General features: G+C 40.9%; 2 protein-coding genes across 4 annotated transcripts; both read left to right on the forward strand.

The window, feature by feature from the left end:
* Positions 1-272: 272 nt before the first annotated feature.
* Positions 273-9,653, forward strand: NMI (N-myc and STAT interactor). 3 transcript variants are annotated; one of them, XM_083840925.1, is made up of 10 exons: positions 273-447; positions 1,454-1,504; positions 3,165-3,242; positions 3,554-3,712; positions 4,459-4,566; positions 5,648-5,810; positions 6,746-6,852; positions 6,966-7,155; positions 7,838-7,944; positions 8,909-9,653. In XM_083840925.1, the coding sequence occupies exons 2-10, from the start codon at positions 1,460-1,462 to the stop codon at positions 9,095-9,097; spliced, it is 1,146 nt and encodes a 381-aa protein (XP_083697051.1). In that variant the 5' UTR covers positions 273-447; positions 1,454-1,459; the 3' UTR covers positions 9,098-9,653. The 3 variants fall into 3 exon arrangements, with proteins under 3 accessions (XP_083697051.1, XP_083697052.1, XP_083697050.1); XM_083840926.1 differs by having other exon boundaries at positions 372-642; XM_083840924.1 differs by lacking the exon at positions 273-447 and adding an exon at positions 1,318-1,376.
* Positions 9,654-10,882: 1,229 nt separating this feature from the next.
* RBM43 (RNA binding motif protein 43) lies at positions 10,883-15,861 on the forward strand. Its single transcript, XM_083840928.1, has 4 exons — positions 10,883-11,143; positions 12,717-12,915; positions 13,422-13,516; positions 13,600-15,861. Exons 1-4 carry the CDS (start codon positions 11,141-11,143, stop codon positions 14,338-14,340), a joined length of 1,038 nt encoding a protein of 345 aa, XP_083697054.1. The 5' UTR covers positions 10,883-11,140; the 3' UTR covers positions 14,341-15,861.
* The last annotated feature ends 1,123 nt before the right edge of the window (positions 15,862-16,984 follow it).

Consider the following 16,984-nt stretch of genomic DNA (forward strand, 5'->3'; position numbering starts at 1 on the left):
GTTTTTAAGGATGTTGCATCCATTAGCGGAGGGTTATTTCTGTCCCTGGATGTTTACACCTTTTGCCACCGCCTGGTAACCCATTCTTGATAAAACTCACATGCTTCCAGAGAAGGTGGTTTGGAATAAACAGCTAAAACACACATTCAGCAGAATTATGTCACAGTTTGTGCCTGCCCGCTGCTCACACAGCCCGGCCCGGCCCTGCCTGTGTCCGCCTGGCCCCCCGCCCCGTGGGGCCGGCCCTCCGGGCGGGCGGGGAGCCGCGGGGAGGAGGAGGAGGAGGAAGGTGCCGCCTTCCTCCACGTCATTTCGAGGAAGAGGACAGCCCGCGGGGCCGGCGAGCCGGCAGGAAAGAGAAAGCGAAAGGCAGAGGGATAGGGAAAGAGAGAGGGACGGAGGCGGCGCGGGGGGCTCGGCGCTGCGCGGGACCCGGCTGCCTCCCAGGTACCCGCGGCCGCCCCACGGCGCTGGGGCCCGGCTGCCGCCGCCCTCGCAGCCCCCGAGCTCCGTCCTTCGGCGGGCCGGGGAGGAAGGCGAGCCCCCGGCCTCACGGCAGGGCTGCCCCTTGTCCTCCTCCCTGAGCTCCAGGGGAGGTGGTGAGGCTGGCTGCCGGGGCGGCAGTGCTCTGGAGGCGTGGAGGTGCTCCTCAGTTATTTCAGTTAACTTCCTCTGACCATAACCTGAGGCATACGCCGCGGTAAATATTGGTTTCATAGCACAGAGCAGACTGGGACGCTTGGTGGCTAACCAAAGGCAGCCTCAGCTTCCAGCCTTCAGCAGGTGCTGCAGTGTCATACAAAAGCTGGGCACAGGATTTGGGGATATGAGCGCTAAGCGAGGTCAGGGCACTGGTGCCCACCCATACTGGAATTTTTGGGAGGTTGTGAGCACCGTCAGCACCTGTGGTGCAAAGTCCTGGTACTTCCCTGGCCTAGGTTTGCTTGAGAACTGGTGTGCCTTCATGTCTGTCTGTCTGCAGATAAATGGCCTGTGATCGTCTCTAAATTCCTTTTTATCTGCCCCCCACAAAATCTTGTGGCAACAGGTTCCAGGTGTTATGTTATCAGCTGTGGAAAAAAAAAAAGAAGGGTATTTTCATGTGCTTTAAGCAGATTTAAGTGTTACACCACTTAATCACAGAGCACACATAATGTTATCTGTTTTAGTAACACTATATGGAGCAGAAAGTTAACATAAGTTTCAGGACTGAAATGCTAAGTTGTGCAATATAGAATTTTTCGTGTACATCTCTGCTTTTTAGGTGTAGTAAGGAAGGAGGCTTCAGAAACCCAATATATAAAATTTTTTTCTTCTTTTTTTTTTTTTTTTTTCTCCAGAAAATGTTGTATCACTTTAACCCAGCAGAGCTTACGGTATTCCATTCTGGACTATTTGCTACAAAAAGAGCCAATACATACAATTCTTGTAATTATTTTTTCTGTTCCCTCAGGTTTCAATGGATTTATCAAGTTCACTGCTGCCTTTAGAAGATAACGGTTTTGTAAGTATTTCCTGATGTGTTACCTGGTAAAGTCTGTATTTGATAATAGGATCTCTGCATGGAGATTTGTGCCTGGACTGCTAAGACAGTGCTTCTTAAACTTCTTGTCTCACTTTCTTCCATCCTTTAATACTTTGGACATTCCTCGTCCTCTCCATCCCCACTTTAATAACATCTTAAATTCCAGATGTCAGTGCCCAATATAAATCTTTCCTCAAACCTCATACCTCAGTTTGTAGCAGGGCTTCCCTTTCTCTTTCTTTCCTAACTGGCTCTTGTCTCCATAGGGAGAGTCCCATTCCAAAGTGTCTGCGTTACAGACTGTTAGAATTTCCTCGTCTGCTCATCTGTTTCCATGGAGGTTTCTTAAGGGAATTTCCTTTTTCCTGGTGCCTCCCTTGATCCAGTTCTTGCAGCATGGCAAGTAGTTTGGATGGGACTTTCCCTTGGTTTTCTTGTGTTTTCTTGGTATTTTTCTATTTCTTTGAGGTTGAAAACTGTTGCGGTTGAGCATTTTCCGTAACAAACAGGCATCCTTTCTTATCATCTTACAGCTGTTGAACGTGCATCATTCTGCTTTCCTGCACTCAGTCCCTTGAGTGAAGGAATTTTTTTCCGGTTCTAAGTTATACGCAGATGGGGATTTCCCTGTTGCTTAATAGGCATTTGAAACTGGACGAAGTTGTAGGAAAAAAAATACTTTATGTTTTATTGCTTTTAGGAAAAAAACAGAATTAGCAAGAGAATTAACTAGATTATCTAACAGGCCTTTTCCATGTCTAAATTTCATGGTTCACATTCAAGTTTTATGTAATCTTAAGTAAAAGGGAGGGATTGTTTCAGCAGGTCTCTTTGGATTTTTTTTTTCTTTTCTGCAGAATATTGCAGTCATAGAAACAAAACAGAACAGAGAATATGGGCTTTATCCAGTGGTAATTTCCCTGTGCTTCTGAACTTCTGCCCTGAAGCAATTAAAATCTGAAATTCTTCTTTTATTGCCTTTCCCACCTGATGTTACCATTCATTGTCTAACCTGCCTGAGCTTGGAAACATCCCATTTTGCATTTTTTTTTTCTCTTTGGGCTTGTATATTCTTTTTACACCTTCTTAGAGAAAGTGCTGAGAAAGCTTATAGATAAACCTTTGCAGGTTTGGGGGGCTTAGCTCCCTGTGGAAGAACATACTTTTATGATTTATTAAAATATTAGCCTGTGAATATTTTCAGTTGGATATTTAGCAAATAATGAGTACTGATTGTTTTCTTAGATTTTTGTCCTGTCTAGCCAATTAAAGTAGTTCACTGATTTGGACTAATTGTCTGAATGTTTTTTAAAAAAATAAAGTGGTATATGCTATCGTGTGGAATGAGGATACTAGGAAGATTTAATTATGAAGTATGATGGGTTTCTCAAAATGTCTGACTTACCACATATCTTGCCTGCACAACTGGAGAAAAACAGGAAATGGACATACAGACAAAAAGCATTGGACTTTCACTAATGCTGATACATTGAAAACTGCCATTGCAAAATGTGTTGTCTAGCTGTAAAGGGTTGTTTTTTTAAATCATGTAGACTAATTTGAATTGTTTGGGGTGTCTTGGTTATGCCCTAAAAGGGAAATAAAATTCTGCGTGCCTTGCCTTTTCTTTTCTCTCCAGTGTATGACAACTCCTGGTCCTTCTGACACATCCAAAGATGAGATGGAAAGTCTTAAACAAGAACTGCAAAAATGGAAGGCAAGTTCTATAAAGTGTATAGAATCATGGAAATTAGCTCAAAGATACTTCGAAGACCATTAGTTCACCCTTCTAAATCCAAGTCGGCTCTCCCCCTATCATAACAGATGTTTTCCTGACTTGCTCTCTGTTCTTTAATGGTACTTACATGCTTTTGTTAATCTGAGTGGAAACTATACTTGTATGTCTAAAAGAAGTATTTATCCAAAGCATTAAAATAAATAAATAAATATAAAGGGCTTAGCTAAAGTTTTGTTTGTTCTTGTGGGGAAAAAAATTTTCGAAGAGTCTTTTTCTTTTTTATCATCCAGGAAAGACTTGAAAACGCTGAAAAAGTAAAAGCTGACCTTCAAGTTTGTAAATTAAGTGCTGACAAAGAATATGTTAAACTACAGGATGAGCTGACATCGTTAAAGGAGCTTGAAGAGAACCTTCATAAAGAGAGTATTAAGTCTAAGGACATCCACGAGGTATGGAGGCTTACAGCTCTCAATATTTGGGGAATTGTGAGGGAGGTTTTGGTTAGAGAAGATAAGAAAGAGTAGGATTTCCTTTCCAGTTTAAACAGCTTCACCACTTTGCAGACTCTAAGACGAGGCTATCTTGCACACAGTTTTTCAATGGCAGATTAAGAACTGGTACAATAAAATAAAACTTACAGTAACATTGGAAGAGCGAAGGCGGAACTGAGACCTATCTTGTGTAGAAAATGAAGGCAGGCAAAACCAGTCTTCCTTTTCTGAGATTCTCTGCCAAGAGGTAAGTTTCAGTTTTGTGTGATAAAGAAAGAATCGAATGGGTTGTTTCCACTGCTTTCTCAAATCCCAGCACCTGATAGATGTTACAGCACCCAAGGGATTATAATTTCTTAAATGACAATAAGCTGGCTTCAGCCAGAACTTGTCTGAAGATGGCTCTTCTTTCTAGAAATAATTGGTGCATTACCTCAAAGTGCTGTGTAGTCATTGGTGCAGTAACAGGAGAATTTTCTGTAGGCTGTCGAGGTTGTTTCAGTGAAGTTTTGTTTGGCCTGAGAAATGCTGATGAGCAATTAAGGCTTCAATATTGCGAACTACTAAAATACAATTAATAGGTTAAATGTGAAGACATAATGCATGTATAATAATTGAAAGCTGAAACAGTTTCTACTGTCTACGGATTTTGCTGGAATATCTTCTACGTGTTTAATTTTGCATTTAATATTTTTGTGCTGTAGAAAGAACTTTGTGTACTAAACCAAGAAAACAGCAAACTGAAGAAAGAGATTGAAAAGCTCAAAGAAGACCTTGCAGAATGTAATTCAGAGCTTTCGTGGGATGGTAAGGTAAGGTTTGAAGTACTTTGCAGTTTTTCCTTTGGAAGGGCACATTTTTATTTTGCCAGTTCTAGACCGTTGGGGCCAAGTTGTTCAGCAACCTTTATTGATTTCAATGTAAAATAAAGCTTGAGGCTTTATTTTCCTATTTTACCTGGCAAGATAGTGTGAAGAAGGTTAAGGATGTGGAAACAAGTACAAGTGTGTGAGATATTGAAAACATGAGATGAAGAAAAGCAGGAAATGGTTGAATGGAAGACACTGGAGTAAAAAATTCACATAGCATTGCTAATTTTGAAGTACTTGCATTTTATATTTCTTGGGTAAGAGGATGGAAGGAAAAATGTGTCCATTGGCAGTAGAGGGAACAGAAAGAAAACAGACTCCTAGATAAGATGGCAGTTTTGAAGATACGTGGCAGGAATGCTTTTATTGCTCTGGCTATTTTATCTTGACACAAACAATATTTTTCTTCTACACAGGATTTTAGTTTGAAACAGTTATGTAAATGGGGAAAAAAAGAGGTATCTAAAACTCCCTCAAATCTATTAAAGCAGCTTTCCCTAACCAACATTTTCATGAACACTTACGTGTATGGTAGTTATAAAATACTTGGCTATTCGTGTCTTTATTACTATGATGGTAACATGCAAGGCAGTTCATTAGCAGATTTAACATTTCTGTAGAGCAGCGATGCAAGTGGGCAAAAGTAAGTGGTACCATGAACGACTCTGATACTTGCATTTTACAGATTTTACTTACCAAAAGTATTCTAATTCTACAGATAGAAACACCTGTGGACTTCAACTGATTTTTTACTGTATAGGGTCAAGTCCAAGTTCAAAGTTAATCAAAGGAAAAAATAAAAAACAAACCTAAACTCATGGACAAGAATCTGAGGAATAGACGTGCAACAAGTCAGTTAGTTAGCAGTTACACGTGTGTTACCAGCTGTGACTTCAATCTGCGTGACTGTTGAACCTGAAAAATACGTGTATATGGTAACTCAAGTCAAGACTGTACCGTTCGTTTTCCTGTTAGGCAATAATTACATAAGTGTTTTTTCTCTATCTTGATTCTAAAATATTAGATTGAAAAAAAGGTAGCAGACATGAAAGTGGAGTTCACTCACATGGAAGACGCGAAGGATGATTTTTCAGATATCAATACTCGCTGTGTTTTTTCTGTAACATCAAAAATCCCATTCAAACTGAATCAAAACCAGGCACTGCTTACTTTTGAAGATGCAGAAGGTATGATGCATGTTTTAAGTATAAAATTAATGTCTCTGGTGCCTTTCATTACCAAAGGGAAAAGGTTTACAAAAACATTTAGGGGAAAAAAAGCCTCAGCAACAGCCAAAGAAGAGTACACATGGAACTTCTCACTATTCTGCTGCCAGTCATTAACAAAAAATTCTTCCAAGTGCTCTGCATGCGTGTTTGATTACCGCGTTTCTGCTATCAGCTAATACAAACAACACTTTGTGTTCGAAATTGGGAATATGTTTCTACCTCAGTTTTGTTAAGTATGATTCAAAATGTTTTGACAGCAGAATTTGATTACTTTCTTTACTCAGTACTTTATTCTGACAGAAGTTACGCTGGTTAAGTCTACATGCATCAGATGATGGGTAGATGTCAGACGATAGAGGGATGGTGTGGTCTGCAAGTTGCCTGCTTGCCGCTGAGATGCCTGCTGCTTGGCCTGCCTGGTGCTTGCCTGCAAGGAGCCTGCAGGCAGTCTGCCTGGGCCTGCGTGCTGGCTAACTCAGTTATGCAAGTATACTGCAGATGTAAAGCTGGTGTCTTGATTCATGTATTTCAGCTAAAATCTAACATTCCTAATAGGCATTCTCTACAGCTGGCAATGATGTGGTTTTTATCAATGGATCTTTTAAATAAAATACAGAAAGGCTAGTATTAATATTTCTCACAGTGAGAGCATCTTTTGACAGCATCTTTTATTCTAAAGATAGTATCATATTTTAGCTGTTGACTATAACTGGTGAGATTTAACAGACATAGACATGCCTGAAGATGTAGGTAGTGGGATATGGTTGCCAAACTTACTCATTTCTTACTTACTGATTTAAAAAGAGCTTTTGCTTAAGAGACTGAGGAATAGTCATGTTTTTATAATGATTAAACAAGGCTTTTCTCAGCTGAAAACTTGTTATTTTCCTCAGTTGCCCAGAGACTGATAAAAACGGGTAAGCATACTCTGAACCTGGACAGAAAAACAACAGATGTGAAAGCAATGCCTTTTGCGCTTGGAATGGGAATCAAATTTGAGGTAATTAACTAAAATATAAAACTATAAAGATATATACTTGCAGTACATAAAAGACTTTATGTTCAGTCTTGTGGGTGTTTTCAATCACAAAATGCACAAATTATTTTTGTTAGCTCCATGTCACTATTTCTGGGAAGAAGATTGATGTTTCAGAAGTACCTGAGCTATCAATTCCTGATGACTGGGTGAGAGACAAATTAGAGCTGAATTTCTACAAATCTGAACATGGAGGAGGAGAAGTAGAAAATGTAAAATACGACAAGAAGTCTAGAACAGCTGTTATTACATTCCTCAAACCTGGAGGTATAGTATGTAATACTTTTGTTAGCTGGATGGGCAGGCCGTCTCATCTGTTTCCATTCCCTTATGTTCTGTGTTAATTTAACCAGTGAATGCAAATAATCCTTCCCTCCTGGGAAGCTCTCCCTCCTGGAGAGTTAAGTAGATCAGGAAAAGATGTGGTTTCACACACATATCTGTAAATATAGTGTTACTTCATCACATTCCTTTTTGATCAAACATGACCTGATATGTAGCTCTTCAGCTTTGTTTCTATCTTAACTTTGTCAAAAACTTTTTTTCCTTTGCATTACTAGACACATATTGTGAAGAGAAAGTTAGGAAAATGTGTTTGATTTTTAGCTCTTGTTTCATGACAGTAAACTTAGAGAAGCATTCAGTTTGCCCAACTCCAGGCATTTTGGTTTTAGTGTATGAAATTCTGAAAAGATCGGTGGAGCCACATCTATTTAGAGCAGCTACTTTAGATTTATTTCAGAAGCTTTTGAGGGTATTTACTGATCTTACTTTTTTGGAACTGCCAAATGGACTTTTTTCAATTTGCATATGAAGAATCTGCAAACACGCTGTCATATATTAGTTTCTAAATCCAAATAAGGAAGATTAGCCTGCTCTTTGATATGCTTACAAAATGCATTTGAGGTTATATTACTGTTATTCCTCGTCTTCTCTGTCTCCCTTACAGCAGCCAATGGCTTTGTGAGAAGTACTAAATGTCCTTTCTTTGTAAATGGAAGGCACTACAGGCTTCATGTGTCTCCAAGCACCAACGTACACATGGAAAAGCTTCAGGTAAAAAAATCTATTTCAGGCTACTCCCTAAACAGAGCAGGTATGTGGGAAATATGAGATATGGGCGGAATTTTCAGTTCTGAGGACTGAAGAAGCTTTTCTGTACTCAGTTTGTGAAACTTAATAGCAAGTGTGCATCTGCAATATGCTGCTGTGCAGATAATCCTATGTTTTGTAGTGTGAGAACTATAATTTATTTTAAAAGGGCATGCATGTCTTTCTTTGATTAAATTATATCATTACTTACCATAATGTCTGTGCCAGGCAGGAGGCAGATACTGAATTGTTTGTGAAGTATGTTATTAGTAGGCGCAACGTTTTTCCATGTCACAAAGCACTGTCATGTTCAGCCCTAATGAGAGGCCTTGTTGATAATCTCAGGAGAGACCCTTGTTCTATGAAACACTTGAACACTTGCTCATTCTTTTTTTTTTTTTCATTTAGTTGTTCGACCCTAATAGTAACTTCTTTTCCTTTAGCACTAGTCTGCTTGCTCATGATATGCTCACTGAAATTCTTTTACGTTGTATGAATAGATTGTAATCAAGTCAGTGCTATGTATATAATCAGGCCTTTATAATTAAAGCATTGACTAGCATTTGTGCACTTAAAAGATATGACATTCTTTGCAGATGTGTATCATATATCAGCATTGATTTTGATGGAGTGATACGGTCTGTAACCATTAGAGATCCCCCAAACCAGTGTATGCATTAAGGAGTGTGGGACAAACCAGTTAGGGAGGCCAGGCACAATTTCTATTAAACTTAGCACTGTATGGTAAAGTTCAGAACTCGTTAATGTCAGTGACAGACACATAGCACATTGACCAAAATCTTAAAAGGTGATCAAAGATCCTAGCCATAGCTGATTGAGAATGTTTATTTCCAGTATCTGTCAACTCCTGTAGATGTACGTGTGACAGCTGATGTATAATACAACTTTCTCTTTCTGTCTTAAACAGCTCTATTCTGGGATTTCTAAGAATTCCATTCTGCTGAAAGGAATTGCAGAGACTGAAGATGATGAGGAAAGTGTACAGGACATGATTGAAATTCATTTTCAAAAGCCTAGTAATGGTGGTGGAGAAACAGAGAGAATCAAATACGTATCAAAAGGAGCTACATGGGTTTGCTTTGAGGAGGACGCTTAGAATGCCAAATGGAAAATGGGAGATCAAACTCATGAAGTTCTGACTTTTTGTTTCATCCGAGACGCAGGAAGTTACAACAACACTTCTTGTAGAATTGTGCTTAAATGTTCAGAAATTTATATCTGAAAAGGGAACTACCTGTCTTTCTCATTTGTTTAATGGCACAGACTTTGCATAGAAATTCGGTAAAATGTACTGCTTTGTGTTCCAGATGTTCCTGGTTAAAGTCAAGGAAAAACCCTTACCAGCACATAAAACTTAATCTAAAATTTGCGTTTTGGAAACCTGTGGACTTTTACTGATTGGAAAAAAAAATAAAATACTGCTTTTAGCTGTCAAAATGCTATTACTTCCTTGATACTTCCTCTAGGATCTGATCCAAATGCTATTGAACGTCTCATAAATCAATAGCCTGGTTTATTGTTTAATATTTGTTTCTACAATTACATCTTTGTTCCTTTTTTTTCAAATTGAAAATACTACAGTTAAGACTTCAGATGATTCTTTAAAACAGACTTCTTTGTAACAGTGCTGGATTAAAAAATCTGATGCTGAACACTGGGTCTGAGGAATTTATTTAGTTGCATGTGACTGGCCAGGCTGCCAGCTCTGTGAGGGTGTGTATTAGACGGGTCATTTGAAAAAGGCGTACAAACTTTAGGAGGAATTATTTTTTCAGCATGTTAACTTCCCCTTTTGTTTCCAGTTTATCCTTTCAGATTTTTGAAATAAAACGGAATTGCAAAGTCAGAGAAGGATTTCTTGTCCAAAGGTGGATGTTTTTACTTTTCTGCTGTGCTCATGTTTATTTGCCATCCTCGGGGGCAAAAACAGTATGGCACCAATAATCTTAATTTCCAAGTATCACAGCTCTAACACAGAACCACAGAGGGGTTTGGGCTGGAAGGGACCTTAAAGCCCCTTCCTTGGGTGGGGACCTCTCCCAGCCCAGGCTCCCCAAACCCCATCCAGCCTGGCCTCGGGCACCACCAGGGATGGGGCAGCATTGGCCAGGGCCTCACTTCTGAGTAAAGACTTATATCTCCTCCTTATATCTAATCTAAAGCTGCCCTCTGTTGCTTTAAAGCCGTTACCCCGGTCCTATCCCTGCACTCCACCACTCTCCCCAGCTCTCCTGTAGGCCCCCTGAGGTACTGGAAGGCCGCTCTAACTCCATTCTGTAGTACTTGACATCTTAGTATGCAGAAAAAAAGCACTTTAAGGGAAGCACTACAAATATATCTCAGGTGGAATTCTAAGAGAAACTTTTAATAGACAACAAATACATATAGGAAACTAAAAGACTGCTAGCACCACGGCTGACTTTGCTGGTGGGAGAGATACGTGTGACTGTAGCTCCTCTTACTGTTTAGTACGTGCAAAGGCAGGGATTGATTATCTGGCAATTGTGAAATAGGAAAAAAAAGGAAAGGGGAATGATTTGTTTATGGGGATTATGTGCTTTTGCCTGTAACAGTCCTAAAATATCGATGAGATCAAACGCCTTAAAAAGAAAAGAGGAGGAAAACTTGACGAAGACTGTCAGTAATTTTAACCATACCTCACTGATAAACGTTGAGAAAGAAGTCCTTGAAAAAGGAAAACATTTAAAATTCTCCTGTGGTCTCACTGTGTGTGGGAGAAGTGAGAAGAAGCAGGCTTTAACCGCACAAAATCAAGACGAGATTTTAATTAACATTCTAAAACGTTCTATTTCGATTTTCTCACTGATGAATTGATAAAAGTTTATTTTGCAGCACTAGCTGTGCCACGTAAAGGCCGGAATACGGTTTTAGTGATGAAAATGCAGCCTTTACGCGATGTCGCTGCAAAGGGCACTGCCCTTCTCCTTCCCCCTGCCGGGAATTCACCGTTGGCCGCCGTCAGGGGGAAGGAGACGGCAGCGCAGAGGCGGGCACCCGGCCCGGCCCGGCCCTCCCGGCGCCCGCCCATCGCTTTCTCTTTCGCTTCCCCGCTCCGGCAGCCGCGGTGGCCGGGGACAGCCGCCTCCCCGGGCCGCCGGGGGCCGGCACAGCGACGGCCATGGCAAGTGGCAGCGGCGGCAGGGCCGGAGGGGCCGCCCGGGGGGGTCGCGAAATGGCGGCGGGGCGCCCTGAGGCCGGGGCAGGGCGCGGGCCCGGCGGCGGGTGGTAGCGCACCGCCGGGCCCTCGGGCATGGCCGGAGGGGCTTGGGGCGGGTTGGTGCACCGTGAGGGGTCGTGAGGTGGGCTGGTACGGCCGGGGGGTCGTGAGGCAGCCCGGGTGCCCCCCCTCCGGGAGCCGGCTTTGTGCCCGTGTGGCCCTGCAGCACCTCCTGCCGCCCCACACCGCAGTCCCGCGGCAGGCACCGGGCGCGTACGTGCCTCAGAAGCGATTCGGCATAAATCCCAGCATAAATCCCCAGCGTTTTCGTCGTGGTTTTTTGTTCCGAAGAGCCAGCTGGCAAGGTGTGGGGGCTGTCTGGCAGCTTGGAGCGCCCCGGCTGCGTGAGGCAGGAGAAAATCCTGCGTAAAGCCTCGCCAGCCCCCGAAGCGCCCTGTTTGTATTCTCTCCGTGCTGTCTCGTTAGTGCAGGAACCTGCTGTTTGCACAAACGTTGCTAGGAATAATTACCGACACAACCGGAGTGCCTAGCCCTTTATTTGGACGGGTGCTAAAATCAGGCCTCCTAAGTGCCAGGCAGGCTTCAATATTTTATACAGCCCGAGTCCAGAAGAAACTTTGTAAGAGATGCCCGAAGAATGCAGACTGAGGGATTGACCTGGAATAGTTGCTCTGAAGTTACTGACAACTTGTTCCCATAAACGCTCCATGCAAACATACTAAACTATTTTCTTTCTTCCAAAACAGTTAATGAACTGTTACAAAATTTCCTCAGTGTCCCACCGTTTATGGTGATTTTGCCATATTTCCAGTGAAATAATGCTGTTTATTATTTCTGCCTAATAAGAGTGGAAAGAAAATACACGTGCCTTAACAAGACATAGATGCAAATCCTATTTAGGATGGGTTTCATGTTTGCAGCATTGGGAGGTCTGGCTCTGATCAAAATCATGTGTGTAGTAGTCATTTTACGCACTGCAAGTCTCAGATGACTGGGATTATGTTCTTCCAGTTTAACAAGGTTGTCCATTGAATAAGAGGAGAGAGATGAGTCAGAGCATAATGCTAGATCCCAGCTCTCATGAATTTAACAAGTAAGGACTGTCTGAATCTGACCTCGCCACTCTGAAAAGAGAATGCTTATTGATGCAATTAACATTTTTCATTTTCTTTCAATCTTGAATATTAGAGTAAACAATCTTACCCATGTGACACTGGGCCTTTCGTTTGGAAGCTGTTAAATTTAGTTCTAATTTTTATTGCTCTAACAAATGAGGATACCGAGAGTGTGTAAATGACACATTTTTTACTGCACAGTAACATAGAAGTGCCTGAGGGAGTCTGGTATTCGCTGAAATCAGAATCTGATTCAGCAGTCTTAGTTATCTATGAAAAGGGGAACTTGTCTGACTAAAATGAAGGGGAGTCACTTCAGCAGTTAGGGTGGGTGTGGGTAACCACTACGGCAGGTCACTGGTACTCCTTGTGCTTACAGTACCCCATTTCTCTATGTGCAGGACACGGGACGAGCAGCTAAATCAGCAAGGACAGTTGTCATCTCTGGTGTTCCAGATGGCATTCTGAAGGATGATGTCATGAGTGACATACTGGTGATTCATTTCCAAAAGTCAAAGAATAATGGTGGAGATGTGGAAGACATAATATATCCAACAATGGAAAAAGGAGTTGCATATGTAACTTTTGAAGATCAAGAAGGTATTGACTCTAATACGCTGCGGGAAATGTTCCCCCAGGAATTAACCCTAGATTGTTTACCCTAAAACAAATGATTATAAATTGTTTACTGGTACTAGGATTTTGTGTGTCTGGGAGACTAACACCTCTCTCTTAGTCAGAGTTTTAGGATTTTATTTCTGTTCAGTGAAGTCATGACTCTGAAGAGGCTTTGTGCAAAGTGTTTGTTTTGTTTGTTTTTAGAAATAAATTTATACCATGCATAACATGATTTTTGTAGTCAGGCCTTTGGGAATAAATCCCTGACAATTAATGTTGTAAAAAGACAGCCTTCCATCTCTCTCTCAGCACTTTTGACTAATGCATAAAATATTAGGCAAGAGTATTGAATCACCTGTGTGTATGTATGGGAAATTGTTGGGGAAAGCATCAAGAAGAAAACACCCACGAAGTGTTCCACCATCAGACTGGTAATAATGCATTATCTTACTGCAGAACAAATAAGCAATAAGTGACTTTCTCTTTAGTTGCAGAGAGTGTTCTAAAGAAGAACGAGCATCGACTAGAAGACAAGAGACTGTCCAGATACTATCCTTTGAAAGTAACTCCTTACAGCAAAAATGTAAGTTCATTCATTATTTATCTTATTGTACTTCCTTTGCTATGTTAACCATTACTTAACTTTTCTCTAATTCAAAATTCTAGGTCTTCAGCTCTGTCACGTCTGTCCTCAATATGTCTGTTTTCAAAGATCAATATGTTTTAGAAGATCTGATACAAGAAATTAAAAAGAAGAACACAGCTTTGAGCTTTGGCCCTCTGCAATCCAGTGGACATATTTCTGTTCAAGGGTCATTTCCAGCAATCGAATTGCTAAGAGACTTCCTTTTACTAAAAGCAAAATCCCTTTCAGAGGACAAAAATGAAGAAAATAAGTCCCATCAGAGACCGAAGAAGCAGCAGCAGCAGTGCAGACTTACCACAGATACAAATAATTTTGTTCATGATGCAGAAGGGGAAAAGCAAGTGGTTGTTCTTGACACAGATACATATCTCTATATGAAGAACTTTCTTCCCAAGAAACTTCTGGCAAATACTGATGTTGCAATTTCTGACGTCACTGATGGTGATATAACTACACTATATCTTCAGAAAGTTAGAAGTAGGCCTGATGCTGGACAGGTACTAGCAATCAAAGAGGAAATTGAACATCAGTCTCTAAAACTTCATAACACTTTATGTAAAGAAAGGATATGCCTTGATGGGTACGTCAGAGATGAAAAGCAGAAATATAAATTGGTGTGTGAAACTCTAAAATCCCACTACCCTTCTGTTTTGGTTATTCCTTATGCTACTCACATTGATGTGATAGGGAATTCTTTAGAGGTTTTCGAATTTACAAGGGAAGTGAACAAAGAGGTTCAGAGCCTGTTTCAACACAGGTAGAAAGATAGCATTCATGTTATTTTACACATTGTGCTTCTGATAAACTACTGTTGCAGCCTATGCACCTCAGTGTCACTTCAGATTTGTCTCATTTCTCCCATGCACAGCCTGGGAAGTCTGCATATCAAGGTGAAAAAGCCCATACCTCCCAAATACTAATTTAAGTTCAGAACAGGAAACAAATGATCTTCATATTAGTGAGGCCTCTTCTGTCCAGATTTTTCCTTTCGTTTCCTGCATTCTGGGCACATGTAATGCTCATTCTGTCTTGCTGTCAGGGAGTATGTGATGAGAAAAGAATTTTTGAGGATTTCTCATTCTCATAGGAAGAGAGATACAGAGCTGGGTGGCCCAAGCTGGTATGAAAGACTGCACTGAAGTTTAGGTATGTTTCTCTGGGCAAAGCGATGACCACTGAAAACAGGAGTGGTGGCCTGCTGCTGCCGCCTTTATCTGCAGAAGAAAATTCTCATGATTGACATGCATGAAGAAGGTAGAGCTTTGATACTTGAGGAGATGGAATGCTCAATAAATTTGCAGCTTGTCATGCCATGAAAAGGACCTTAGAAGTTGGCACTAGAAGTTTTTGAGAAAAGAAAATAAGTGAGTTTGTATTCATAGGAGCAATAACAGTTCTTTTCCCAGCTGTAACGGCTTCTGCAGCATCCCTTGACAGAATCTTATTTAGACATGAAAGTATATCCATAATTTCGATGTGAGAATCTTGGGGCTATTAGAGTTTTGAATGAAATTGTGTTTATACAATTCTTAAGTCTGATGCGGGAGTAGAATAGTCTTTCAGATCCAGATCATCTTCTGTTGTAGGTAAACCAAATGAGCAGTCTTTTTTTCTGTGCAAAACTGATCCGTCCACATCGAAACTAGTTGCTGTAATTGAGATCGGAAACACCTTTATGCCTTATTAATACTTCCCAGTTTTGTTTTCCAGAGCAGTGTCAGAGGTTCAGGCAGTGGGGTTTCTGCTACCTTGAGTAAGGACGGGACAATCTAATATAGCCTAAATTTCAAGTTTTGTTAGGAACTGTACAGACGCACAGAGATAATCATATTTTGATAGGTCTGGATATATAAACAGTTAAAAAACACCCTTATGTATATTGTTTAGACTTTAAAGAGCTATCAGAATGATACTTGTTTATTCCTGTCTTGTCTTTAACTTTAATTTCTAGTGTTAAATGCTTAGAGTTAAAACTGAATGATTACTACAGAATTCTGTCTCATTCACTGAAATTAGGGATCAAGCCAGCCCATAGGAATGTGACAGTTTAGTGGTTTGGGTTTTTTTTGTTTAACTTTTTAAATATTAGACCCATTATAAGGGTTAAAATGCCCATTCTTCTTATATTTTTGTAAAACCAATTTAGAAAAAATGTTTATTTTGTGAAATCAAAATGTTCAGAAATACTTTGTCAAAACATATAGAGTGTTGGCTGTTTTGTCTTACGTGCAGAGTTTTATGAAATTAAATTACGAACTCAGTAAAGTTATTCAAAAAAGTTATTCAAAATATTGTGTGCATGTTCTTTTAACCAACCCCCAGACGTTTAGTTGGAAGCCCATCACGCTTAAGGCATTTTCTTGTCATAACTGATTATCCACTGCAATTATGCCAACGAAAGATAAAGTTGTTAAAATAGTGCCGGCGCCGTGTTTTAAAATACACCGTCAAAGAGGGAAAATGGTGAGTTTAGGTACTTCCATCTCTTCCAAGTTCCTCTGGAGCCAGTAGTACCCCCAGGGGGCTCCTGGTGGGGCTGGAGATGGGTGCCCAGGGTCAGGCCCTGGAAAAGGTTCTCCTCTACTCCCTGCTGACCACTGACAGTTTACCAACACTTGGCGTTTTTGGGTACTACCTACATTGCTTAAGCAAGGACAGGAAGTTTTTCAGCCTTGGAAAAGAGAAAATCCTTTAAGAAGGATAATCTTTTAATGAAATTAGTGCTCTTTCTGCTTTGGTTTTCCATTCTCTTTGCTGAAGAGCCTCAAGGTTTTTTTTTGTTTGTTTGTTTGTTTTTTTCTGTTTCATAGCATTAGTATTTCCTATGCACTTCCATAAATGCTTAGGGCTGGTAAACCAGAGGTGCCGACATCAGTTTGAATACTGGCAGGTCAGTAGTGGCTGAGCAACATCAATTTTTGAGTCAACTTTTGGCAACAGCACTGGTAAGGTACCGCTTGCTTTTTGTTGTCTGGGTTTTAGGTCAAACCCTGAAAATCTTGTAAAGATCGCAGCTGAATAAAATTACCTTGCTGAATCCTGGTTTGGTAGTAGTAGCTCCTCTTCAGATTCACTCGTACCTCATCCCCTTGCCACCTGAGTGCTGGGGCCATCGCCTGCCCTGCCAGCCAGCTCCACCTCATTGTTCCTGGCGTCTCCGTCTGCTGTCTCTGGTCCCATACCAGGATGTCATCTCTTTAGACAAGATGAAATTTGCATTTGCTGTTTCGGAACTATGGTAAATAGTAAAATGGGATGTTAGTCCATTGTGGATTAGTAAATACTATCTATTGTTATGCTCCTGGATTTCTGGGGCTACTTATTCGGGGGGGGTTGCAGAAGCACTGGCTGGGAACGCATCACCTTTGTCATCTTTGATGGTTCCTTGTAGCTCAGCAAGGGCAG

This window comes from Anser anser (assembly GCF_964211835.1).
Source record: "Anser anser genome assembly, chromosome: 6".
Lineage (NCBI taxonomy): Eukaryota > Metazoa > Chordata > Aves > Anseriformes > Anatidae > Anser > Anser anser.